The sequence below is a fragment of the Protopterus annectens genome, chromosome 10.part0 (genome assembly GCF_019279795.1).
Source record: "Protopterus annectens isolate FY-2018-M chromosome 10.part0, PAN1.0, whole genome shotgun sequence".
Taxonomy (NCBI): Eukaryota; Metazoa; Chordata; order Ceratodontiformes; family Protopteridae; genus Protopterus; species Protopterus annectens.
Window position 1 is genome coordinate 1,369,417,462 of NC_056744.1, and position 27,500 is coordinate 1,369,444,961.

Below are 27,500 nucleotides of genomic sequence, written 5' to 3' on the forward strand. Positions count from 1 at the left end.
AAACTAATACATGGGTATTCCAAATATTGACTATATTTCTAATAATATATGGAGGTAAGATATAATAGACTAATTCTGCAGCCAAAAAAGACAGAGGAATAGAATGATATGAGAAACAGTAGTGGGTAGGATAGAAAATTAAGGAATTTCAGAGATAGTTGGTTATTATTAGAAAGATGAGAATGCTGTGGAAGGACATGAGAGAGGAAAATAAATAGAATTAAGTGTCCACTGAAGAGGAAGAAGAAGAGGAAGAAGAGCATATATCATTAGAAGTGAGAGTTTTTTTTAATGTTAGGCCATTACTACCTACTAAGATATGAAGGTGTTAGTGAATTCAGAGTGAGAAAGGCATAGTTTTAGTGAGGAGGTGGTCATGTATCTGTTTATTTACAGAGTTTAGTCAATAAAAAAATGGAACTGCTGAACTGCAAGAGGGGAGATGTTGACAAGACTGGAGTTTGCCTCAGAAAAGATCTGGAAACCATATAAATCAATTGAAGTAGATCCCAGTGGGCGCAGCCTACAACAGGTCACTGGAGACATTTATAAGGGCAAAGACTGCTGAAGTAGAGGATGCAATCATATGATGGAGGAGCAACTCTAGGGTGGTTATAACAACAACAGCTGGATACATTTGCTGAACAAGTCTTCCTCTCTTGTGAAGTATGAGATCTTTATTGATGTGTTATGAAGAGTACCCACATTTATCATACAATATGCACTGTATTTTTAATGCGATCCAACCCCTTTTGTCAAACATCTTGTTTACAGTAGGTACCACTATTTATTCTAAATGTTGTCAACAGTATTGATGTAGTTTGACCCTGGTATTTATTTAGATATTTTACTGAAGAAAGATTTACATGCAACTTTGAAATTATGAAAGTAATATGATGATAAGCAATTTTACAAATCAATGAGAACACTTTTAAGACAGTGTGAACTTTTACAAAAGAAAGTGCAATGAATATTTTGTTTCTCTATATTTTGTATAAAGAATTCGGACAAAGATACTACTTGTGGTGCTTTTCCTTACACAATAAAAGATGAATGCCATGTTGAATAATTATGCCCTTTGCTATTTGCTATTTAATATCAACATCGACATGTTCCACTTAAAGAAATCCCAATCCCTCCGAGCTACACGCTCTAGGGACCTAAACCTTGTCACCACAATAAACAGAATGTGCCGGAGGGATAGATTCCTGTCCCAGAGACTTCCCATACTCTGGAATAAACTACCTATCTATATCAAACAAAGCTCATTAGCACTCTTCAAGAAAAATCTTGATGATTGGATGGGAAATAAGAAATCCACCCCGGGGATCACCTCTGTGGCTCTGCTCGACAGTGGCACAAGAAAATAATTTTCTTGGGTGGCACAAGCCAGGCTTGTATAGGCCCCAGGGTCAATAGCCTAGTACCTACCTATGAACCTATGAACAGTAGATATGCAAATGTTACTGATCCTTGCAAACAAGAATTAATTGAGCAATGTATTGTATTTTAATTGTGATTTTACCCTTTGCTTAATAACTAATAATTGTTCATAGGTTCATAGGTTCATACTAGGCTATCTGCCCTAGGGCATTTATAAGCCTAGCCAGAGTGTGTTTGGCTTTCGCCACCCATTTTAAATTAATTTTGCTATGCCCTTTTTCGAGGTTAGTATACTGTGCCTCTGTCTAACAGTGACACAGAAGTGATACCCGGGGTAAACCTGCGATCACCCATCCACTCATCAAGATTCCTTTTGAAGAGAGTCAATGAGGGACTCTGCCTAACCTGGACTGGGATTTTATTCCAGAGTGAAGGGAACCTCTGGGTTATTAATCTGTCCCTCCAGCATGTCCTATTTATTTCAGTGCTGAAGTTCAAGTCTCTCGAGTATGTAGCTCGATGGGATTTGGATTTTCTGAGGTGCAGCATGTCCATTAATTCCGGGTTGGACATGGCTTTATACGTCAGGCACAGATCGCCTCTGAGCAGGTGGTATGCCACTGAGCAGAGCTGGAGTTTCTTTAACCGGGCAGCATATGGCATCTGTTTGAGCCCTTTGATCCTCTTGGTGAGGTACCTTTGGGGTCTTTCCAGTTGCTGCAGGTGTCTGGTAAGGTACATCCCAAAAGGGGCATTGTACTCAATTATGGGCCTGATGAGGGATGATTAAAGAGGCACGATGACCTCCCCTGATCTAGATGTGAATCCCTTCATGATTAGGTGGGCTATATAAAATGTTTTTCTAACCACTTTGGCCACGTGGTTGTCAAATTAGAGATTGCTATCAACTTGGGTCCCCAGGTCCCTAATTACTTCTTCTGTACTTAATGAATTACCACCTATGTGGTAATTTGTGGGCACTTTGTTTTTGCCAAAGGGGATGACTATACAATTTTTGGCATTTGGCTTGAGGCCATGGCTCTGGCACCAGTTGTCTGTTACTATGAGGCCCTTTTGGAGGATGCTTGTGTCAGCTGGGGAGTCGATTATGGTGCCCAGTTTGCAGTCATCTGGAACTTGGTCAGCCACAGTCCTTCCATGTTGGTCTGTACCTCCGAGAAATATATACCGAACAAGAGAGGTCCCAGGACCGAGCCTAGTGTGACTCCACTTGTAACTGGTTTGGAGTCTGACATGGCTCCAGCAATTCTAACCATGTGGGTTCTATCCTTGAGCCAGTTTGCAACCCATCTAGTGACATAGGGGTTTATATTTAAGCTGGTGAGCTTATCTATAATGCCCGAGTGGGGCATTGTATCAAAGGCTTTTGCGAGGAGCAGGTAGGCTGTGTGGACCACCTTCCCCTCATCAATGGCCTTGGTGACTGTTTCAAAGAAATCAACCAGGTTTAAGAGGCAGGATCTGCCCTTCACAAAGCCGAACTGGGTAGGATCCAGTGTCTGTAGGTCCCCAATATCTTTATTTATGAGGTCCATGATGATCCTTTCCATAGCTTTGCAGACCAAGCTAGTCAGGCTTATGGGGCGATTGTTTCCAGGATCCGTTGAGGCACCACCTTTGTGGAGAGGGACCACTGTTGATGTACGCCACAATCTTTGGGTACATATCCTGTAGTAAGGCTGAGATTGAACAGTAGTTTTATGTTTGGGTTTAGCTCTTCTTGGAGTTCATGTAGGATGCAGCCCAGGACACCATCTGGTCCCATTGATGCTGTGGTTTTTGCTTTGGAGAGAGCAGCTCTTACCTGAGCATCTGAGATGTCAGGGGGGCAGCACTCTGCTGGGATAGATATTTGCCCTTTGGTGGGAGGGGAGTTTGCACTGAACCTGTCAGCTAGGATGTTGGCAATGTCTGTGGGTTCGGTGTATTTTTTGTCATTTTGGACTAATTCTGAGCATATCCGGGAATTCCCACCCAGGTTCCTAACATAACTAAAGAAAGCCTTGTGATTATCCTTAGTGTCCTGTGCAATTTTTCTCTCGAAGCTGGCCTTAGACGATTTTATGAGTGCCCGTAGTTTTTTGCTAATACTGATCAAAGATGCCTTCCCTTTTTGGGATTTTGCTCTATCATGTAGTAGCTTCCTCCTTCTATTGTATGGTTTGTTTATGGCTGGGGTCCACCAGACAGGACGTCTGCCTTTGGAGGATTGGGTCTTGGTTTTATTTGGATTGCATGATCCATGCATTCCTGAAGGTGTTCATAGAATGTGTTTATAAAGGATTCTGCGGTCTGGGCCATATTTTCCACAGGCCCGGGGGCTTTGAAGGATTCCACCTTGGTTTTGAGGAGTGTGAAATTTACTTTAGAGAAGTTTTTCACTGTGGTTTTCTGGGCAGGATTGGGGTCGGGATGTGAATATCCAGTGAGATTAGTTTATGGTCTGGTCTTACCAGTGAGGGATATACTTCTGGTCTGGAGCATAGAGTCCCCTTGTTGTTGATGATCAGGTCCAGAATGTTTTCCCCTCTTGTGGGAGTGGTAACAAGTTGTTCCATAGCATTTGATGTTTGGGTAGCTGAAGTCGCCCAATATAATGTTGTTTGGAGAGACCTTCATATTTTCCAGTGTTCTCAGGAAGGCCGAGTAGGGTTCCTGGGTTTGGGAGGGTGGTCTGTAGCAAGCTATAAACTGGAAGGCAGTTTTACCTACTGTTAGTTGCACATGGATAGTCTCTGATGCTTCATGCTGTGCCACCAACCTGGAGGTGTGGGTATCTTTGACGAATATTGATACTCCCCCTCCTTTTGTGGTTCGGTCCAAGTTTTGGGGCCGAAAAGCATGGTATGAGGTATAACCTGGTAGTGCTGGGGTGCTCTCGGGAGCCTTGAACCAGGTTTCTGTTACTGTACAGATATCAATGTTCTCCATGCTAAGGAGAGCATTACTCTTAGTTTCTTATTCCTTGTGATACCTATGGAGGTGGGTTTGTCTTTTTAGCCTTGCCTAAAAAAGGCACTATGGGGGTAGAAAGAGCCTTTGCCAATATCTGAAAGCCCAGGGGTGACAGGTGCAAGCCGTCTCTAGCAAAGCATCGTGGCTTGTCGAGCATGTCATCCCAGGCTGACAGGCATTGGATCCTCTTTGAATGACACCAATACTTAAACCAATTGTTGAAATTGATCATCTTGTCTTCATATTGTGGCATCATTCTTGGGGAGGGTAAGATGCTACTCAAGGTCACGGTCACGGGTTTGGAACAATATACCAGGGAACAGGCATGTAATATTAAGAAACAAATAATTTTTATGAGTTCTAAAAATAAGTGTAATGGTTTCAGAAGTAAGAAAAATACTGAGGGGAAATATAAGGGAGAATTTTCAGTCTTTTTCCCCAGTAATGAGTCTCCCAGGAAGGAACAGGGGGAATCAGAAATTTTTGGGAACAATGGGGAGAGGGGTAGAAAGATATAATCCCAAGTAAATATTGAAGGGTCAGCTGTTTGTGATGTTGTTACAACAGATGGTATAGTTTTTTCTTGTCAAGGGTATCACCTTTTTAATTATATGGGTATGGAGGTGAAAAGGAGCATTTTACTTTATTTCAAAAATGTTTTAAATTTATTCCCTCCACTAATTTTGATGTAGTTGATACGTTCATTGAATTAAAACTTTTTTTAAAGAAAGTTGAATTTAGTAGTTTTTTTGAGGATAAACATAGAATGAACCAAGAACAAACAAAACAAAATTTAAGAAAAGAAGTGTTTTTAACCCACAGCTTAACCCCACTTTGCAAATATTTGAAAGAACAGTCACTGAAGAGATTTATGCACTTAACAACAATAGCATAAAAAATATCTTAATCTAAGTAGTGTGAAAAGGGAATTATTATTTCAATTAAGACAAGATAACATACCCGATAAAGGAGGAGGCACAGTCCTTTTTAATGCTTTAGATTACTCAGGTGCTATGCTTAAACTACTTCATGACACAGATACATATTTACCAGTTTCAGGAAATGAGATTAATATAGTATATCAGAGAATTGATTCCCAACTTGAAGAATATTTGGTTGAACAAAACATTTCTCAGGATACATACATGACTTTGAGAGTTGAGAATTCTGCAATTTCTATTTTTTTATTTTATTTATTTTTTTATTTTTGGAATTCCCAAGGTGCATAATAGAGAAGAGCCCCATTTTCAACCAATAGTAGCCACTAGAGGCTCTAAGACTTATACATTTTCTGTTTGCATTGACTGTTGGCTTAAAAGAGTTTATAGTTAAATTCCACATCTTTTACTAGATTCTTGGGATTTTCTAGAGAGACTAAAACAGGATATTTGGTCCAAGGATTTCATTTTTTAACTATGGATATTAAGGACCTTTTTACAGCTGTTCCTAGAGAAAAAGGGATTGAGTTTTTCCAGGAAAGTTTGTATCAATATTCAAGACTACCCCATGACAGAGTAGGGTTTATTGGGGAGAGGAATGCCTTAGTGTTGGATAAGAATTTTATATTTTTGAGGGGGAATTCTTTAAACAAAGAAGAGGGGATGGCCATGGGTGCCTCTTGTGCTCCCATTTATACAAATTTGGTTTTATTACAACGGGAAAATAGTGTGGTTTTTAAGTCCAATTTTTTTTTCAAAATGTTGTCCTTTATTTTAGATTTTTGGATGATATTTTTATCCTGTGGAGAGGAACAGAGGAAGATATTCATAAATTTGTTGACTTTCTTAATGGATCTTCTGAATTCTTAGAGTATACTTACAGTTTTAACAAAATGGGATTAACTATTTGGGCACCTATATTGAACATACTACCAATGGTTTTAAGTCTAAAATCTATAGGAAGGCCACCTTTAGCAATTAATATTTGGATTTTACCAGCTTCCATCCTTTAAGCTGTAAAAAAAAACATTTTGAAGAGTCAGTATATCAGGTATATCATATACCATAGAGTGAATTTATAATTTGAATTGGAAAAGGTGGCTAAGATGTTCCTGGATAGGAAGTAACCCCCTTCCCTGGTATATGCAATTAAACAGTATGCTCAGTCTGAATGGGGGAAAACTATAAACCACTTTTAGGTGTTGGGTTGACAAAGAAAGAGTTGGATAGAATAAATATGGAGGAAACTAAGAATAAAAATTTCGAGAGAAACGTGGTTTTACAATATAATGAACAGGCAACTAGAGTTAGGGAAATTATTAAAAACAGCTGGAGCATTTGTAAAACCAACCGCACAATTTTTCGTCTTCTAGGGAATAAACCAGTTTTCATGTATAAAACAGGGAAGAATTTTAAAGATCTTTTGGACAAAGGAAATTTTAGGAATATAAATGCAAGGGATTGGCATCAGCATACAACAAAATGTGGAAGATGCCAGCAATGTTCTTATATTTATGAAAAAGAGTTTATTATTTTAAATAATGGGGCACATTCTAGGGTGAGGTTTATGAAAAGGAATTGCTCCAGTATGTGGATAATTTATATGGCAATTTGTGTAGGCTATTCATGTTATTATATTGGAAAAACAGAAAGGGATCTGTGTAAATGTATATATGAGCACTTATATGATATAAAAAAGAAAAAGGAAAGTAATGCATTGTTTAAACATTCCTTCTTTTGCCCAGGGTTTACGAAATTTAATATTTTGGTATTGTAGATGGATTCCATCCACCCTAGAGGGAGTGATAGAAAGGTATCCTTAGAAAATAAAGAACTTAAATGGCAGTTAAAACTGCAAGCCACCTTTTACCCTGGATTAAATGAATATATCTCCATCCAACGAGTTTTAAATGACAGACCATTAAGTTTTAAGTTTTTATTGGGGAGGTAATATATTGTTTGATTATTTTTTATGATTCTTTATGATTTTTTTGTTTCACAATGTTTTATTATATATATAAAACAATAGAGGTTGTATTTTTAATAAGGCTGGCTTGCACTTTAACCCACTGTCAATTAGTTTAATTGAATAATTATAGAGGTGGAGTTTTAAGTATATGTATGTGATTGGGGGCTTGCATATGTTTATTCTAATGAAGTTCTGTGTTTTATATGGACGGAGGCTTTTAATCAATTGTGTCGCTTTATTGTTTTAATAAATTTGTTTTCATAGTGAACCCCCGATTCTGGCTTTTTTGGTTACCATTGGTTTGTTCATCAGTTGCTGAAGTAACCAGTTCTGGTTGTTTTTTATAAATTATTAACATTAACCATTTTATGAAATGCAGTTAAATTGCCAAACTGCATGATAGGATTCATTATCAAAGCACTAAGAAATAAATTTTGCTTCTGGGGTTTACTGAACTGTTTAGCCTTGCCACAGTATTTCTAATCAGAAGTTTTATGTTTGTGTCTTTCTAGATAATGATAAAGCCTTAATTGGATTTCTGGCATTCCTTATTATTGTGACATCAATAGCCTTACTAATTGTGCTGTATAAAATTTACTTACTACAGAGAAAGGCATCAGGGTAAGTTTTGGTATAACAGGATGCATATAATGAAAAGCATTATGTAAAGTAAATAATTATTTTATTTCAATTCTTCTGTTACTAACAAAAGACCAGTAAATTTTGTTACATCTTTTGTGATACTACAGACTGCCCTAAAACAATAAACATGCTTTTGAATATGTATTCTATGTGCAAACACTGGGTACATAAAATACCCCATAGAGTTCATTATGTTTAAATTGACTGTAATCTGTATAAATAAACTATATATTTTTTCCAAAAATGAAACATGGAAGGCTGCATAACTGAAGTGATTCTGTATATACTAGCCAGCATAGGGCCAGCTGGCTTCATATAGAAACTGCATCACACCATTTAAAAACCAAGCTAACCCTGTGAAGTCACATAATTACATGAAGAAGAAGGAAGTCTTGCTGCTGCCAGTCTTTTCATGATTAGTTTTATGATTGTGTTTCTCCCTGTGTGATCTTAATTCAGTCTGTTTAAGTCTGACTTAAATGATGCCATACATATAGCGCAGATGTGGGATTGGATTCAATATTTCCTGATACCACATACAAACAACTTATGCTAGACTTGCATGACTTTAAGCAAGATTACATTACATTATATAACATGATGACAGAAAGTGATAGCGCACTTGTCTAGTTTGGCCATTTGGTGCATTGAACATCTACCAAAGTGGGAAGGGATTAGCACAATGGCTAAGGTGCTTACCTCACAGTCATAGGGTATAGGGTTTGATTCTCACCTTTGAGGCTTAAAATGGCCCCCAAGGGCAACAAGACTAGTACTTATCTACAAACTTATGAACACGTGAACGTCTGTCTCAGCTCCCCTCACCTTCACCTGTCCCATGTTCTATCAAATTACTCTGAAAAAAAATCCTTCTATACCACTCTTCCAAGTACTGCATCACACGGGTCCACAGCCGCAGATTAGAGGAGTAGGTGGTCCCCTATAGTCTGGTGAATGTGCCTCCCCCTCCTGTTCCTACTGCATCTCTTTTGATCCTGCTCATGGTCACCCTTTCACATCACTCATAAATGATCCTGTTCAACTACTCCAATATACTCCTCTGTCATTTCTGATTTCTATGCATTTATTTTAGTTATTTATGTTTTGTTTACTAGGTTATAACTCACTTAAAAAAACATGGCCAGCATGCTGAAATGTGGATATTAAAGCAAACTTTTAATTTTTAATCCACCATAAAGGTAAAATAACACACATTACCCCACAAATAATAAGTTCAGGCTGAACTCAAGAAAATATTTCAACTTCTCCACCAAAAAACTCTACACCGCTAGATCTCCGATACCAAATGCCACTGGTTCCAAGTTACATTAAATACGATAATGTCCTTCTTCCAAGGCAAACTCGTTTATTTACTTCAAACTTGGACAAATAACATCTCTTCTCATAATCTTAATGCACAGGAAAACTCTGAATTGTATGTGAGTAGTGTTTACAATCCCCTTCTACATCCCTTAGTAGCCCTCTTCGAGAACGCAACAGAATTGGACTTAAGGGATTTGGTGAAAACAAACATTTACAAAAGAAAACACAATTATAACATTAGTAAAGAAGAAAAACAGCATCTAGAATTTTTGTGTCAAGCCCCCATAAGAATCATGAAACCCGATAAGGGTGGGGGCTTGGTAATTATGTCACAAGAAGAATATAATTGTAAAATGCTTTCTATTCTTGCTAGTGAGACATATATAAAAGCATTGACCAATGAATTGTATGGTGCTTATAGAAAAATTCAAGCCTTTATAGAAGAAATATATATTGAAGCAAGAATTGACAGAGACACTTATCTATATTTACAACAGTCATTCCCTAGAACACCCTATCTATTTGGGATACCGAAAATCCATAAAGGTCTTGAGGATCCACCAATGAGACCTTTGGTGGATGGGAGAAAGAGTTCTACGTACACTTGTGCAAAACTTTTGGACAATATTTAAAAAAAATACATAATAGAGGAGAAGCAGATTTCTAAAGACTCATGGTCTTTTTTGAAATCTATCAACGATTTAAAATTCTTTCCACAATCTTTCTTCGTGACAGTAGACGTGAAAGACCTGTATTCTTGCATCCCACACCAGATAACAATAGAATGGGTTGCTAATATGTTGCGTGTCCTAAATGCACCAAGAAGTGAAATTTCATTGGTCGAGGAACTTATTGACACAGTGTTGTCCTATAACTACATAATGTTCATCAACACCATCTACCATCAAAAAATAGGTGTAGCGATGGGCTCACCATGTGGGGGGGCCATAGCAAATTTAGTTATGGCCCACTGGGAGAGGTCATTTGTGTTGAACAACAGTGAACTTAAAAATAATTTGATATTTTATACACGGTTTTTGGATGACATCTTCATTCTCTTTAAAGGAACTGAAAATGAAATGGAGTGTTGTCTATCAAGTTTTAACAACACTACAGATTTTTTACAGTTCACATTCAAATATGACAGAGACACAATAGACTATCTTGATGTCTCACTCAGGAAAGATTATGAGAAGAGATGTTACTTGTCCAAGTTTGAAGTAAATAAACGAGTTTGCCTTGAAAGAAGGACCCTATCGTGTTTAATGTAACTTGGAACCAGTGGTATTTGGTATCGGAGATCTAGCAGTGTAGAGTTTTTTGGTGAATAAGTTCAGGCTGATTTCAGCTTGTAAAGCCTTCCTCAGTGTAAGTAACAAATACATACAACTACACAATAATTTATATATATATATATATATATATATCTATCTCCTGGTGAACCACATGACAACATTGATAGTTTAATTGGTTATAATGACTCATGTAATCCAGGGAAAAATAACCCTCTCATTTTAATAATCCACTTCCTCTCTTTACAATTCAAAATAGTATGCCACCCAGTTTTATTCATCCTATCCCCTTGTATTTTATCAATAATGATCAATCTAAAACATGCTGAATTATGTTTCAATGAATGCTTACATAAAGCATTAGAGGCTCTCTTGCTCCTAATGTCACTAAGATGTTCACTAATATGTAAACGCAATGGACGAGATGTCTGGCCAGTATAAGATGCTGAGCAAGAACATGTTGCCAAGTAAATAATCCAGTGTGCTGCAGTTGGCCAGAAATGTTATATTGTATACTATGGCGGTATTTTTGCTAGAAAATAGTTTAGAGTTAACAACCATGGAGCAATGTGTGCAGTGTCCACAAGACACACACCCATGCAATGGTTCCCCAATAATAATTAATTGTTATTTAGGCTAAGTGGGCTCAGTCCATCATTTATAGTGACTAAAATGAGAGCCTAATGTTTGTCCCCTGCAAAAGGAGAACAAACATTTGGGATGGATTATATCCAACAGTCTGTGATCCGCCATTAGAATGTTCCAATGTTTGTTTACAGTATCAATAAGAAGATTGGTATTACGACCAAATGTGGTGACCAGACAGATATCTGATGATTTCTTATGTTGTTTTTCTTTATATCTTAACAGTTCATGTCTCTCTTGTATGGAAACCCAGTTGCTGGCAGAAATAATATTCCATATTTATAACCCCTGGTTTGAAATCTCCAAATAAGATCCTCCCTATAGTTCATAAAATAATCTTGAGTAGAACAAATGTGCCTTATTATCTGTGGGGTAATGTGTGTTACTTTACCCTTATGGTGGGTTAAAAATTTAAAGTTTGCTTTAATATCCACACTTCAGCATTCTGGCCATGTTTTTTGAAGTGAGGTTTGACTTTTTTGGGCCTGTGCATCTGCCATACTTACGAAGGTTCATGAGGTAGCAGTTTGTTTACTAGGTTATCCCTACTGGTCTAGGGCCTAGTTCAGTTTCAGAGGTGACCCTAAGGGAAAAGCCCCCCAATGTAATCAGTATGCATAGACAGGCCAAGTACAAGCAGTCAACAGTACTACATGCAATGCATCAGAAACTATTTGAAAGCAGATTTGAACAAGTACTAATGAACATGGTAGTAGTACAGCAGAAAATGATTATACATATAAAAATCTAAAACTTGTGTAATGTTAAACCTAGACGATAAAGCTGGATACTCCCTAACATTCTATTTACTGCTGCCACTACCCTCTCAAGCTGCTCTTGGTGATCCACTCCTACTGTGATTAATGCTATCAGCACATCTAGATCCTTTATTTGTTGTTGTTTGTTGCCTTTGGTAACACTGTATTCCTTGTTGCATTTTGTACCATTTTATTCTTTGTTGCCTTTGGTGCTACTCTGTTCTTTGTTGCCTTTGGTACCATTCTGTTCTTTGTTGCTTTGGTACCAATCTGTTCTTTTGTTGCCTTTGGTAACACCTTTTTCTGTTGCCTTTAGTACCACTTTGTTCTTTTGTTGTCTTTGGTACCACTCTGTACTTTGTTGCCTTTAGTGTCACTCTGTTCTTTGTTGCCTTTGGTACCACACTGTTTTTTGTTGCCTTTGGTACCACTCTGTTCTTTTGTTGCCTTTGGTACCAATTTGTTCTTTTTGTCTTTGGTACCACTCTGTTCTTTTGTTGTCTTTAATATTACTCTGTTCTTCCTTTCCAGATCTTTTATGCTCATCCCATCCTCCACAGCTGCACCTGTCTTTTTGTTATCACCACTTCATATAGACTACACTATCCATCTTTCAGTGTTTTTTCTTACTTTTTTCAGCTAAGCAATGGGACATTTAGCAGTCTTCTCAATTCTTCATTTTCTGTTCAGCAAGAAAAGAAAGCTTTTAAGAAGTCATCAGGTGTCAGGCTAGCTCCGTCACTGGCTCAGCCACTGATGTTGCCAGACTTGGTTCCTTAGACTGCTCATTGCTGTCTCCCAGAGTCTATGTTGAAGCTCCTCAAAAAAACCTTAAGGACTGTGAGTTAGGCACATCATCTCTCTCTGTAGGAGTTGTCTTTTCTAGTCAAGGGAGAACAACTTGTGTTGGTCTCAGGGGAAGGAACTAGTGAAGGTTTGCTGCATAGCTGATCTGGGGTCTCTGATTCCCCGGATAGTGCCCCTGCATTGGGTTAGTCTGCTTTCAGGAAGTCTCCTAGGAAAAGAAAACAAAATTTTAAGAATGTTTCTTCTCCTGTTTCTTTAACTATGGTTAGGGAAGATTTGTTGCTTCTTCACTGACTACAACTAGAGAAAGAAAATATTTCCCTCACATTCTGACACTGATTATCAGTCACAAGAACAGGGCATGGAGGGAAAGTGTTTTACTTCAGTAATTTCTTCTCAAGCTGAAAATTCTGATTCTGAGGAAAGTTTTCCTTAACCAAAAGAAATATTTATTTCAGTGGGAAGAGAATGAAATCCTTATTTTCCAGCAAAAGTATTATGATTTGTTGCAACATAATATGCCACAGCCTGCAGCTGTCCATCATTTTATCAGCTTTAGAGAATGTTTTCTTGACAGCTTTCAACACACCTGACTGTCAACTTCCTGCTCTTAAAATGTTGGACAGGTTATGCAAAGTACCTTAGACTCATAAATATATATTTGCTGATCATAAAGCAGACTCAGACTCTGCAATGATTTCCTTATTTAAAACTTCTGCTGCTAAACAGATTGTAAATGCTAACTACCTTCCATCTGACAAAGATGGGAAGGCTTCTGATAGATTTGGAAACAAAGCATATTCTTTTGTTACTTTAACTTTGATAGCATGAGAAAGTTAACTGTCAACCTTCCCTCTTCAGCAGTTAAAAGCATGTTGAATTGGTTAATTGTTTCTCATGCAACCAAACACTTCTTAAAGTGTTACTATGGTTCTGATGATGCTGTTCGCATCTGCTGATAGTAAGCTGCTTCTGAGAAGATTTGCTTGTTTATGTTCTCAAAACATACCAGAAGTCATTAAAGCAGACATTTTAGATTCATTCCTAGACAAGGAAGTTCTTTTTGGCTCTTCAGCTGCTGAGGGCCTTGAAATGATGAAAGAGGGAAATTGATTCAGCAGGTGATCCAATCTTTCCAACCCTTCTCTTCTAAGTTCAATAAAAACTTTCTGACTCAGGACCCTTTTTCAAAAGGGAATCCTCCTAGAACCAAAGACAGTCTAAAAAGTCAGAATGACTGCTTGACACTATCCATATAAGCAGATAGGCTACTGATATCATCCAGGACTTCTCCTGTGGACTTAGTAGGGAAGGGAATGTTTTGGGACAGATTGGCTATAAGGATTTTTTTCTTATTCTTCCACAGTGGCATACAGAATGTGTGGGAATTTATCCTTTTTGGAAAGACATTTTAAGGAATCTGATTACCACTCTTTACCATGAACAGAGTGTCTATCTCAATCTTTTCTTTTTTGACACATCTTGAGTATATAAACATGCCTTATAGGTAAGTATGACTACACAGATGCTGTGTCCTGGACATCTGCTTTTGCTATTTTATCAGGACATAGTAGAAGCATAGCTGACTCACTCAATGCTCTGTGCTGGTACCATGAACCATCACCTGCCCCATCAGCTCATCAAGTGAATAGCAAAAAACAAATAGACAGGATTCAACTTCAGATTGGCTATGCTAGCATACCTTCTTTCTTCCACTTTACCTTCCCTCCTGCCTTAATCTCTTTAAACCTGTCCCAACAACTGATTCTTTTAACTCTCATTGGACAGCAGACTCTGACAGATCCATCCATGGGTGTTAAAGGTGGTTTAGGAGGGATAAAGATGCCAATGGATACAAGTACCTCCTTTCTGGGGACTTCCTTCCCTCCCTTCAAACCAGACAAATTTTTTTCTCAGGTTCTTCTGGTTTGCTGCAGCCTTAACCTTTACCAGGCTGAATGATAATCATTTGCTTCCTTATTTAGATAACTTACTTATCTTTGCAGAGTCTTCTCCCAGATGTCAAGAGTCCCCCACTTCAGCTTTAACTATTCTGACCAATCTGGGATTCTAGATAAACATTCAGAAATACTGGTGTCACCACAGTAGCCAGTACTAAACAAGGTGCCAAAACCCACTGCAGGAAATGTGCCGGGACAAATGGATGTCCATATGACACACACATGCCAGTCAGGGAGGCTCACATACCCAACAACAGTGTCAGCCAGCAGGACAGCTGTAGACAAACACAAACTAAGGCAGTGCTAAGGCATCTGATTGATGGCTATGGAGAACATCCCACCCCAGACCTACACAGACAGACTGCAACAGGTCAGGTAGTGGGATGTTAGTTCAGAAGGGTAGGAAGTCAGAAACTGATATGTAGGTCAACCAGACCAAAGAGCTGTAGTACACTGATATGTCTCTAGTCAGCATGATAGGTTACGATACAGAATGAAATGGAGTACCTGACATACCAGTACAGTCATAGCAAATGTGTACAAGTGTCAGGTGTACCCCCCAATCCTGTGTTGAAATTTAGAAACAGTCAGGTGTATTCCCCCCAATCCTATGTAGAAATGCAGTTAACAGTCAGGTATGCCCCCCCCATCCTATGTAGACATGTTGTAACAGTCAGGTATGCCCCCCAATCCTATGTAGAAACGTTGTAACAGTCAGGTATGCCCCCCAATCCTAAGTAGAAATGTAGTAACAGTCAGGTATGCCCCCCATCCTATATAGACATGTAGTAACAGTCAGGTATGCCCTCCCCAATCCTATGTAGAAATGTAGTAACAGTCAGGTGTGCCCCCCCCAATCCTATATAGAAATGTAGTAACAGTCAGATGAGCCTCCCCCATATGATATAGACATGTAGTAACATGTATATGTAGGTATAACACCAGTGGAGCACAGATGACGTGAGCTGACCAAGGTAGCAGGTTAATTTGTAGCATTTGTACAATAAGCAGGTATGCATGTATTAGTTTGGTGTGTGTTACATATTGTGTGAGAGTGGTAAGTTTGTATGCATGTTGAATTGTGACCTGGTGGCCATTGCCCACAAGTGACGATGACAGGGCCAAGTCCTAACAACCACAGTGCCAAAGACAATTACCCCCAGTATAACACATACTAGCAGTAAGCAATTGTAAATGTATGGTGGTAGTATGTGTCACCATTGGAAAAATTGACATGGCATGACTGTTGGGCCAGATATACAAGCAGTACACAGGGAAAGGTACCCCAGGCATACAGTATATAGTGTGTAACTGTGAAATGGACACACCCATGGAACTGTACATACAGGTATGCATCTCAGTATCTGGCCTTGTAGTAGGGAATGATGATGTCATCTGGCTGAGCACTTGCAGATCACAAAGGTGATAGGACCGATGTATTGGGCAATGGCTGATGTCCCTGCACAAACCAGCATGACTAGCATGTCCCATGCATATCTGTCAGTCAGATGCAAGTAGTGTCCATAGCACACATGCACCCAGGTCACCCAAACACCAACTACAGGTACCTCTCTAGTCGTATCCCTGCTGTTGGGAGGGGTACAATATGACCCCACAAGTGTATGGCAATAGCAAAAGAATGCAGCATGCAGTGCAGGTGTCCCATGCTGGTGTGACCCTAGCCGTAAGTAGCACCCTGCCACCATGCACACCACCTGACCAATACCAATATAAAATATTGACATGAACACCTAGCACACCTACCCTGTCACCCCAGGGGAATATACTGTATGGCAGTCTGGGACTGTAGAACTGACAGAATGCAATGGCCTGCTACAGCTGGCCTGCCTCGACATCAGATGGCCTGCAGGCCTCTGCCAAGGCCTGTGATCCCCCATACTTCCAATGTATGTTATGTAATGGACATCCAAATAACAACATAACACACTCCACACAAGCCATATGCAAGGCCATGTGGACAAACCACAGTAACATGTCCAACATGTCCCACTGCATGAACTGTGGACCAACACCAAAACACAGCTGTGATGAGGTGATAACTATAGGGCAAGTATCAGCAAATGTATGCATAATGTATAGATGAGGATAGAATAATCAAGGGGTGGGGGTGGGAGCATGGGCAGCATGGAATATGCAAGATTCGACAAACAAAGCCTAGGTCACATACTATCCCTGGCTGCAAACACAATAATGGGTGGCTAAAAACCTGCCCATACACCACAATAGAGGCAGTCCCCTAACTTATGAGCCCTGCCTCTGGGTAACCTGTGTGAATCTGTACAGCTGTGAGGTATTGCCACAGCAAGATAAGGCCATACTGTCATGTCAATGAATGTACAAGTATGGGATCCTCTGTCAGCATGGTACCAAGGTGCTGAACTAGATACACAGACCCAGCAGCAAGTGTCTGCAGTTCATCCCCCAGAATGCCATAACCTTCCATGAATACGTAGGTGTCTGACCACAATACTGGACACAGCTGCATTCACCCTGTGTTCCCCAGTATATCACTGTGAGCAAAATTGTCCACCTGACAGGACTTGAAGACATAAAACATCACAGTATATAACAGTACACATCTGAATATCTCCGCTAACACCAGTACCATGTAGCAGAAGCAGCACAGACACAATCACCTATGGTGCACACTATTCCTTGCACAGTTTGACCCCATATTGCCAAATGATCAACAGATATCCTGCAGAAACAGTTTGCTACCCATAAGTGTAGAACACAAAGGTCTGCACTGGAGTACAAACTACCTAGAATGCAGCCACACATTCAATACAGAAGGGCATACTGGGCATTCTCGCGCACTTAAGCAAAAGAAGCCCATGTCTGCCAACAACAGTGGACTATACATATCTGACAGGTGCAGATGTTAGTGCATAAACCCCTCAGTATGCACCAGTCATGCTTTGCACACACATTGCATAGGAATACACACATATATTCAAGGACAACACACAATAATATGCCAAAAGTACACATACAGAGATGTGTGGAAGACAGTGACAGTGAAAAAGAGCCTGCCATCATCAAGCCTGTCCCACCCAGTACACAGCCAAATGGCTACAACCAAAGGATGTGTAAATACCACTCACCATAGAAAGTGACCACTGGTATCTCTCAGCATTACAGACTGTCTGATGCAAGTGCTAGCTGTGCAACATGACTGTACAAGCCAGTAGTCATCTAGCATTTGTGTACAGATACCTGTGAAATTTTAACCTACATGTGCCTGACTGTGGTGCGTCTAACTGTAGATGAATGGGTTATGGCCCATGCACACACACACACACACACACACTGGCCTCCTTACAGCCCTACTATGACAAGGCTGGTGATATCATTCACATTGGAATACACCTTTGAGAAGAAAATGACCCAGTAATCTTTGTGGTGCGTGCTATAACTGTGTAATGCTGTAGTGTGATGAACAAGTTAGGTAGGTATTCTATTCCCAGATATGGCAAGTGTGGATTTGGGTGTTTGTGTGTTCTATTATCAGTGTAGTGAGCAATGCTTTTGAGACCATTCACTGGCACTGCAACCTCCATTGCCTGACTTTGGCAAGTCTACTGATGTCATCAACTGTGAAATACACCTTTGGGGAATGAATGCCCCGGTAATCTGAGTGGTGCATGTTATAACTGCGTAATGCTGTAGTGTGATGAACTAGTTAGGTAAGTATTCTATTCCCAGACATGGTAAGTGTGGGTGTTTGTGTGTTTCATTATCAGGGTAGTGAGTAATACTTTTGAGACCATTCACAGGCATTGCAACCTCCATTGCCTGACTTTGCCAAGTCGGCTGATGTCATCAACTGTGAAATACACCTTTGGGGAATGAATGCCCCGGTAATCTGAGTGGTGCATGTTATAACTGCGTAATGCTGTAGTGTGATGAACTAGTTAGGTAAGTATTCTATTCCCAGACATGGTAAGTGTGGGTGTTTGTGTGTTTCATTATCAGGGTAGTGAGTAATACTTTTGAGACCATTCACAGGCATTGCAACCTCCATTGCCTGACTTTGGCAAGTCTGCTGATGTCATCAACTATGAAATACACCTTTGGAGAAGGAATTGCTCAGTAATTTGAGTGGTGCATGTTATAACTGTGTAATGCTGTAGTGTGATGAACTAGTTAGGTAGGTGTTCTATTCCTAGACATGGCAAGTGTGGATGTGTGTGTGTGTGCGTGTGTGTTCCTTTCTCAGGGTAGTGAGCAATGCTTTTGAGACCATTCACAGGTACTGCAACCTCCACTGCCTGACTTTGCCAAGTCTGCTGATGTCATCAATTCTGAAATACACCTTTGGAGGAGGAATCATCCAGTAATCTGAGTGACGCATGCTATAACTGTGTAATGCTGTAATGCAATGAGCTAATTATATAGGTGTTCTATTTCCAGACATGGCAAGTGTGGAGGTGTGTGTGTGTTCCATTATCAGTGTAGTGAACAATGCTTTTAAGACCATTCACAGGCACTGCAACCTCCATTGCCTGATTTTGGCAAGTCTGCTGATGTCATCAACTGTGAAATACACCTTTGGAGGGGGAATCACCCAGTAATCTGAGTGGCGCGTGCTATAACTGCTTAATGCTGTAGTGTGATGAACTAGTTAGGTGTTCTATTTTCAGACATGGCAAGTGTGGATGTGTGTGTGTGTTCCTTTATCAGTTTATTGAGCAATGCTTTTGAGACCATTCACAGGCACTGCAACCTCCAGTGCCTGACTTTGGCAAGTCTGCTGATGTCAGTAACTGTGAAATACACCTTTGGGGAAGGAATAGTCCAGTAATCTGAGTGACACGTGCTATAACTGCATAATGTTGCAGTGTGGTAAGCTAGTTATGTAGGAGCTCTAGTCTGAGACATGGCAATTGTCTGTGTGCATCAGTCATATCCTGTGTGGAGGTGGCTGTGAGTGTGTAACAACTGGACTTGTTGAGGGGCGGGTTTTGTTGTTTTCCTTTATGGTGGCCATATTTATATGTCACAATGTTCACCTCACAAGGATTACAGATGTCAATTAGCCAAGAGACTGGGGTGGCAAGCCATACCCCCACATGTAATACAAGGCCTGGTGAACAAAGTAAGCAACCCTAATGTTACCCAGACTACACTCTAAACCCATGTCTCATACACAAACACACTTGCCTAGGAAACTTCTGCTATGTTGCTAGTACCCTGTATATTGTTGACAGATAGTAAGCATGGTGTGATTGCAGTCATCTACAGAGGGCATGGCACCCTGTCCATCAATGCAGTAGGCACATAATTGTGGATGATGCCCCTTCACTATGTTCCCCACTGGACGCCTGAAACATATGTGGTGCCATCAAATGTGATCCACAAAGGACAGACAATGCCTTACACACATGCCCTGTATGGACAGATGCCACTGATACCAGGGAATACCTGTATCATGCTATCAATGCAGGTGCTGGGTCAACCTCCTGTCCATTAGCAGGTCCTGCCACAACAGGCCAGGATTGGCACATCTGATGATAACAATCTGTGTACACAATATTTGCCAGGAAACCCACGTACACTTACACATGTCACTGTATATTAATGTGGGACATGTGCACATCCCAGAAAATGTCCATGTCATGGACTATCGAACACTGACATGGCTAGCATTGCACAGCACTGGCCACACACAATAGTAACCCAGGTGACTGGATGGTTAATACAGTACCCATCTGTGTGGGACATTGCAGACACTACACCCCTGAACCACACTGCAGACCATTGTCATGTGCCTGATGCCAAGGTATACCCCTCACCCAGCCTTGTACAGCCATCTGGCACAGCCAACCACTACACATCCATGAAGCAATGCACACATGCACGTCAGTACTGGCACCTTGTGTCTTTATGGAGAGTATGATGTTTCCAACCACATTCACACCCAGTAGAACTCCAAATGGTGTACTGAAGCATGCTGACTGATGTCTGACATGTTCACATGCCCTTTCCCCATAGAACCTCAGGATAACCCATGTGGTGCATGTGATACCTGTGCATTACTGTATTGTGGAAAACCAAGTAGGTAGGAACTGTATTCGTGACCTGCCAAAGTGTGGCAATGTGTATGAGTCCCTTAGAGAGTGTGGCTGTGTTGACACTGACACCTGTTCATGTGGACAGGCATGTGTGCTACACCTGATGTATTTATACTATATCACCATTGCAGATGTCACTCACCAGCACATAGATGTTTTGACAGCTCACCAACATGTCAGCTATGTGGCACATGCAATAACTGCATGCACATGTAATAGTAATGCATACTCAGTCAGGGGCTTGAATCATTGCAGTGGTAGGTGTTTGACACCAACATGCTTAGGTTTTACTCTCCCATCTCTTCTCTGATACACTTTGTCTTTGTCTGTCCCTCCCACACACTTGCTGGTGGATGTGGAGATGTACACCTGCTAGCTTAGGCAGCAGCATGTGGTCATTATCAGCTGATGGCCTATGCACCAATTGCAGTCCTCCTCTAGCTGATTGAATGAGGAACAGCTGTGGTAACTGTTCCATAGCCAATTGCATGGAAACACAATACAATATCTGGGAATATCATGTTGGTGTTGCCATGACAGTCACTGTGAGTGGAACATAGATCTGATGTTTGGCAAACAGCATCACAGATGAAATCTGGATTTACCTCAAACAACATACACTGTGGAAAAAAGCCTAAAGACAGGAGGGTGATGTGCCAGACATGACTACAGCATGTACGCATAGCTATGCTTCATTTAGGCTACTGTCAGTTTAACAGGTTGTGTGTGGTAATGGCTAGTCTGCATGTTTTAATAATTGTCATAACAGTGCTATGTTTGTGAGGAAACCCCCATCTATAGGGCCACCTGTGGACTGGTCAGTGTGTGGAACCAGTTGTTTTTCGTGTTACTCACAGAACACCTATCTGAGAACTGCAGAAGCATAGTGTGAGAATTGCAGTCAGTACGTGGTGACAGCCATGAGAGTTACTGACATCATATCCCTGATTGGACATATGTCATATAAAACAGTGGTATGACAGTAAGTGTCTGAGGTTATCACTGTGACATGCCAATATTGGCCAGTTTTCATAGCTGCAGTCATAAGTCAGTTACCCTTTGTACAGATGTCATGTAGTATATATGCATGTGTTCTGCTCGCTCTGCAACTGTGTGAAATCTGGTGTCTTGGACTAATGTGAATATCTATGCATGCTGTTATAACTAATCCTGGATGTTGTTTACTTTTACTAAGCCCTATCTGTCTTAAAACTGCAACATCATAGGTCGTATGGGATTGCCAGTCCCAGTGGACCCACCTGTCCCACCTCAGCTAGCCATGGCACCAGCCAACAGCATGTCCGGGACCCAGTCTGGGACCTCCTCCTCGGGTGGAATCGTTGCAGGGGATGGGGCTTGCACCCCTGGGAGTGGGGACGGAGAGGAACCTGTCACCCATCATCATGTCCGGGCCATGGTGCATAGTCAGCTTGGCAAGGAGTTTCGAGACCAGCTTTGCCAGAAGGCCAAATGGTGCAATTAGAGGGTGAGCCTGCACCTCTGACAAAGCCCCCAGCACAGCCACATTTGGGGCCATGAAGGTGCAGTGGAGACTGACCATGGGTGGCTGTGTTGTCTGTCATCATACCCAACTTATCCTCCCTGAGCATCCCTACTCTCCTTCCCCCACATCCCACTCTCACCTTAAAAAAAAAAAAAGGGCAATCTGTTCCCATACATAGCTGTCCATTTTGCACATGTCCACTGGACACGTAATCTGATTTAATTGGCATTACAACATATTATTGTTGTCCTCACCCCACCTTCAGGGGTTGGAGTGTCCACATATACCTCCAAATTCATTGTATATGCACAGCTGTTGCTGTAGAAGAAATGTGCAGCTATGGACCTTCTCCATATCCTTCCTGCACATCCCTAGCTCTTTAGCCTACTGTCTTTCCCTCTTTGTGCCCCTTTTTCACCACTTTCCTATCACCCCTTTTTCTTTTCTTTCAAAGAAATTAGATCAGGGGTAAGCGGGAGGCACTTTACGTAAGCTTTTTTGGGGGGGTTGGTTAGCAATTTAAAAAAGGGGAAAAATGAACCTGTGTGAGAATCTCTACAGCTGTGAGGTATTGCCACAGCATGATAAGGCCATACTGTCAGGTCAATGGATGTACAGGTATGGGATCCTCTGCCAGCATGGTACCAAGATGCTGAACTGGATACACAGACTCAGCAGCAAGTGTCTGCAGCTCATGCCCCAGAATGCCACAACATTCCATGAATATGTAGGTGTCTGAGCACAATACTGGACACAGCTGCATTCACCCTGTGTTCCCCAGTATATTACTGTGAGCAAAATTGTCCACCTGACAGGACTTGAAGATATAAAACTTCACAGTGTATGACAGTACGCATGTCTGAATTTCTCTGCTAACACCAGTACTATGTAGTAGAAGCAGCACAGGCACAATCATCTACAGTACACTATCCCTTGCACAGTCTGACCCCACATTGCCAAATGACCAACAGATATCCTGCAGAAACAGATTGCTGCCCATAAGTGTAGAACACAAAGGTATGCACTGAAGTATAAACTACCTAGTATAGATCCACACATTCAATACAGAAGGGCATATCGGGCATACTCACACACTTAAACAAAAGAAGCCCATGTCTGGCAACAACAGTGGACTATACATATCCCAGACAGGTGCAGATGTTAGTGCATAAACCCCTCAGTATGCACCAGTCATGCTTTTGCACACATTGCATAGGAATACACACATATATTCAAGGACAACACACAATAATATGCCAAAGTACACATACAGAGATGTGTGGAAGACAGTGACAGTGAAAAGAGCCTGCCATCATCAAGCCTGTCCCACCCAGTACACAGCCAAATGGCTACAACCAAAGGATGTGTAAATACCACTCACCATAGAAAGTGACCACTGGTATCTCTCAGCATTACAGACTGTCTGATGCAGAGTGCTAGCTGTGCAACATGACTGTACAAGCCAGTAGTCATCTAGCATTTGTGTACAGATACCTGTGAAATTTTAACCTACATGTGCCTGACTGTGGTGCTGTCTAACTGTAGATGAATGGGTTATGGCCCATGCACACACACACACACACACACTGGCCTCCTTACAGCCCTACTATGACAAGGCTGGTGATATCATTCACATTGGAATACACCTTTGAGAAGAAAATGACCCAGTAATCTTTGTGGTGCGTGCTATAACTGTGTAATGCTGTAGTGTGATGAACAAGTTAGCTAGGTATTCTATTCCCAGATATGGCAAGTGTGGATTTGGGTGTTTGTGTGTTCTATTATCAGTGTAGTGAGCAATGCTTTTGAGACCATTCACTGGCACTGCAACCTCCATTGCCTGACTTTGGCAAGTCTACTGATGTCATCAACTGTGAAATACACCTTTGGGAATGAATGCGGTAATCTGAGTGGTGCATGTTATAACTGCGTAATGCTGTAGTGTGATGAACTAGTTAGGTAAGTATTCTATTCCCAACATGGTAAGTGTGGGTGTTTGTGTGTTTCATTATCAGGGTAGTGAGTAATACTTTTGAGACCATTCACAGGCATTGCAACTCCATTGCCTGACTTTGCCAAGTCGGCTGATGTCATCAACTGTGAAATACACCTTTGGGGAATGAATGCCCGTAATCTGAGTGGTGCATGTTATAACTGCGTAATGCTGTAGTGTGATGAACTAGTTAGGTAAGTATTCTATTCCCAGACATGGTAAGTGTGGGTGTTTGTGTGTTTCATTATCAGGGTAGTGAGTAATACTTTGAGACCATTCACAGGCATTGCAACCTCCATTGCCTGACTTTGGCAAGTCTGCTGATGTCATCAACTATGAAATACACCTTTGGAGAAGGAATTGCTCAGTAATTTGAGTGGTGCATGTTATAACTGTGCAATGTTGTAGTGTGATCAACTAGTTACGTAGGTGTTGTATTCCTAGCCATGGCAAGTGTGGACATGTGTGTGTGCGTGTGTGTGTGTTCCTTTATCAGTGTAGTCAGCAATACTTTTGAGACCATTCACAGGCACTGCAACTCCATTGCCCAACTTTGGCAAGTCTGCTGGTCATCAACTGTGAAATACACCTTTGGAGGAGGAATCATCCAGTAATCTGAGTGGGCATGCTATAACTGTGTAATGCTGTAATGCAATGAGCTAATTATATAGGTGTTCTATTTCCAGACATGGCAAGTGTGGAGGTGTGTGTTCCATTATCAGTGTAGTGAACAATGCTTTTAAGACCATTCACAGGCACTGCAACCTCCATTGCCCTGATTTGGCAAGTCTGCTGATGTCATCAACTGTGAAATACACCTTTGGAGGGAATCACTAGTAATCTGAGTGGCGCGTGCTATAACTGCTTAATGCTGTAGTGTGATGAACTAGTTAGGTGTTCTATTTTCAGACATGGCAAGTGTGGATGTGTGTGTGTGTTCCTTTATCAGTTTATTGAGCAATGCTTTTGAGACCATTCACAGGCACTGCAACCTCCAGTGCCTGACTTTGCAAGTCTGCTGATGTCAGTAACTGTGAAATACACCTTTGGGGAAGGAATAGTCCAGTAATCTGAGTGACACGTGCTATAACTGCATAATGTTGCAGTGTGGTAAGCTAGTTATGTAGGAGCTCTAGTCTGAGACATGGCAATTGTCTGTGTGCATCAGTCATATCCTGTGTGGAGGTGGCTGTGAGTGTGTAACAACTGGACTTGTTAGGGGCGGGTTTTGTTGTTTTCCTTTATGGTGGCCATATTTATATGTCACAATGTTCACCTCACAAGGATTACAGATGTCAATTAGCCAAGAGACTGGGGTGGCAAGCCATACCCCCACATGTAATACAAGGCCTGGTGAACAAAGTAAGCAACCCTAATGTTACCCAGACTACACTCTAAACCCATGTCTCATACACAAACACACTTGCCTAGGAAACTTCTGCTATGTTGCTAGTACCCTGTATATTGTTGACAGATAGTAAGCATGGTGTGATTGCAGTCATCTACAGAGGGCATGGCACCCTGTCCATCAATGCAGTAGGCACATAATTGTGGATGATGCCCCTTCACTATGTTCCCCACTGGGCCTGGAAACATATGTGGTGCCATCAAATGTGATCCACAAAGGACAGACAATGCCTTACACACATGCCCTGTATGGACAGATGCCACTGATACCAGGGAATACCTGTATCATGCTATCAATGCAGGTGCTGGGTCAACCTCCTGTCCATTAGCAGGTCCTGCCACAACAGGCCAGGATTGGCACATCTGATGATAACAATCTGTGTACACAATATTTGCCAGGAAACCCACGTACACTTACACATGTCACTGTATATTAATGTGGGACATGTGCACATCCCAGAAAATGTCCATGTCATGGACTATCGAACACTGACATGGCTAGCATTGCACAGCACTGGCCACACACAATAGTAACCCAGGTGACTGGATGGTTAATACAGTACCCATCTGTGTGGGACATTGCAGACACTACACCCCTGAACCACACTGCAGACCATTGTCATGTGCCTGATGCCAAGGTATACCTCACCCAGCCTTGTACAGCCATCTGGCACAGCCAACCACTACACATCCATGAAGCAATGCACACATGCACGTCAGTACTGGCACCTTGTGTCTTTATGGAGAGTATGATGTTTCCAACCACATTCACACCCAGTAGAACTCCAAATGGTGTACTGAAGCATGCTGACTGATGTCTGACATGTTCACATGCCCTTTCCCATAGAACCTCAGGATAACCCATGTGGTGCATGTGATACCTGTGCATTACTGTATTGGTAAAACCAAGTAGGTGGAACTGTATTCGACCTGCCAAAGTGTGGCAATGTGTGAGTCCCTTAGAGTGTGGCTGTGTTGACACTGACACCTGTTCATGTGGACAGGCATGTGTGCTACACCTGATGTATTTATACTATATCACCATTGCAGATGTCACTCACCCACACATAGATGTTTTGACAGCTCACCAACATGTCAGCTATGTGGCACATGCAATAACTGCATGCACATGTAATAGTAATGCATACTCAGTCAGGGGCTTGAATCATTGCAGTGGTAGGTGTTTGACACCAACATGCTTAGGTTTTACTCTCCCATCTCTTCTCTGATACACTTTGTCTTTGTCTGTCCCTCCCACACACTTGCTGGTGGATGTGGAGATGTACACCTGCTAGCTTAGGCAGCAGCATGTGGTCATTATCAGCTGATGGCCTATGCACCAATTGCAGTCCTCCTCTAGCTGATTGAATGAGGAACAGCTGTGGTAACATTCCCATAGCCAATTGCATGGAAACACAATACAATATCTGGGAATATCATGTTGGTGTTGCCATGACAGTCACTGTGAGTGGAACATAGATCTGATGTTTGGCAAACAGCATCACAGATGAAATCTGGATTTACCTCAAACAACATACACTGTGGAAAAAAGCCTAAAGACAGGAGGGTGATGTGCCAGACATGACTACAGCATGTACGCATAGCTATGCTTCATTTAGGCTACTGTCAGTTTAACAGGTTGTGTGTGGTAATGGCTAGTCTGCATGTTTTAATAATTGTCATAACAGTGCTATGTTTGTGAGGAAACCCCCATCTATAGGGCCACCTGTGGACTGGTCAGTGTGTGGAACCAGTTGTTTTTCGTGTTACTCACAGAACACCTATCTGAGAACTGCAGAAGCATAGT

The 27,500-nt window shown here is 41.2% G+C and overlaps 1 protein-coding gene across 1 annotated transcript in view; it reads left to right on the forward strand.

Annotated features, from left to right (window-relative positions):
* The window catches only part of LOC122814279 (receptor-type tyrosine-protein phosphatase C-like), a 2,027,173-nt gene that overhangs the window by 1,795,696 nt on the left and 203,977 nt on the right, over window positions 1-27,500 (forward strand). Inside the window, exon 26 of the mRNA XM_044086870.1 lies at window positions 7,779-7,887. Within this exon, the coding sequence (XP_043942805.1) occupies window positions 7,779-7,887 (109 nt within the window). The remainder of the gene's footprint in view (window positions 1-7,778; window positions 7,888-27,500) is intronic.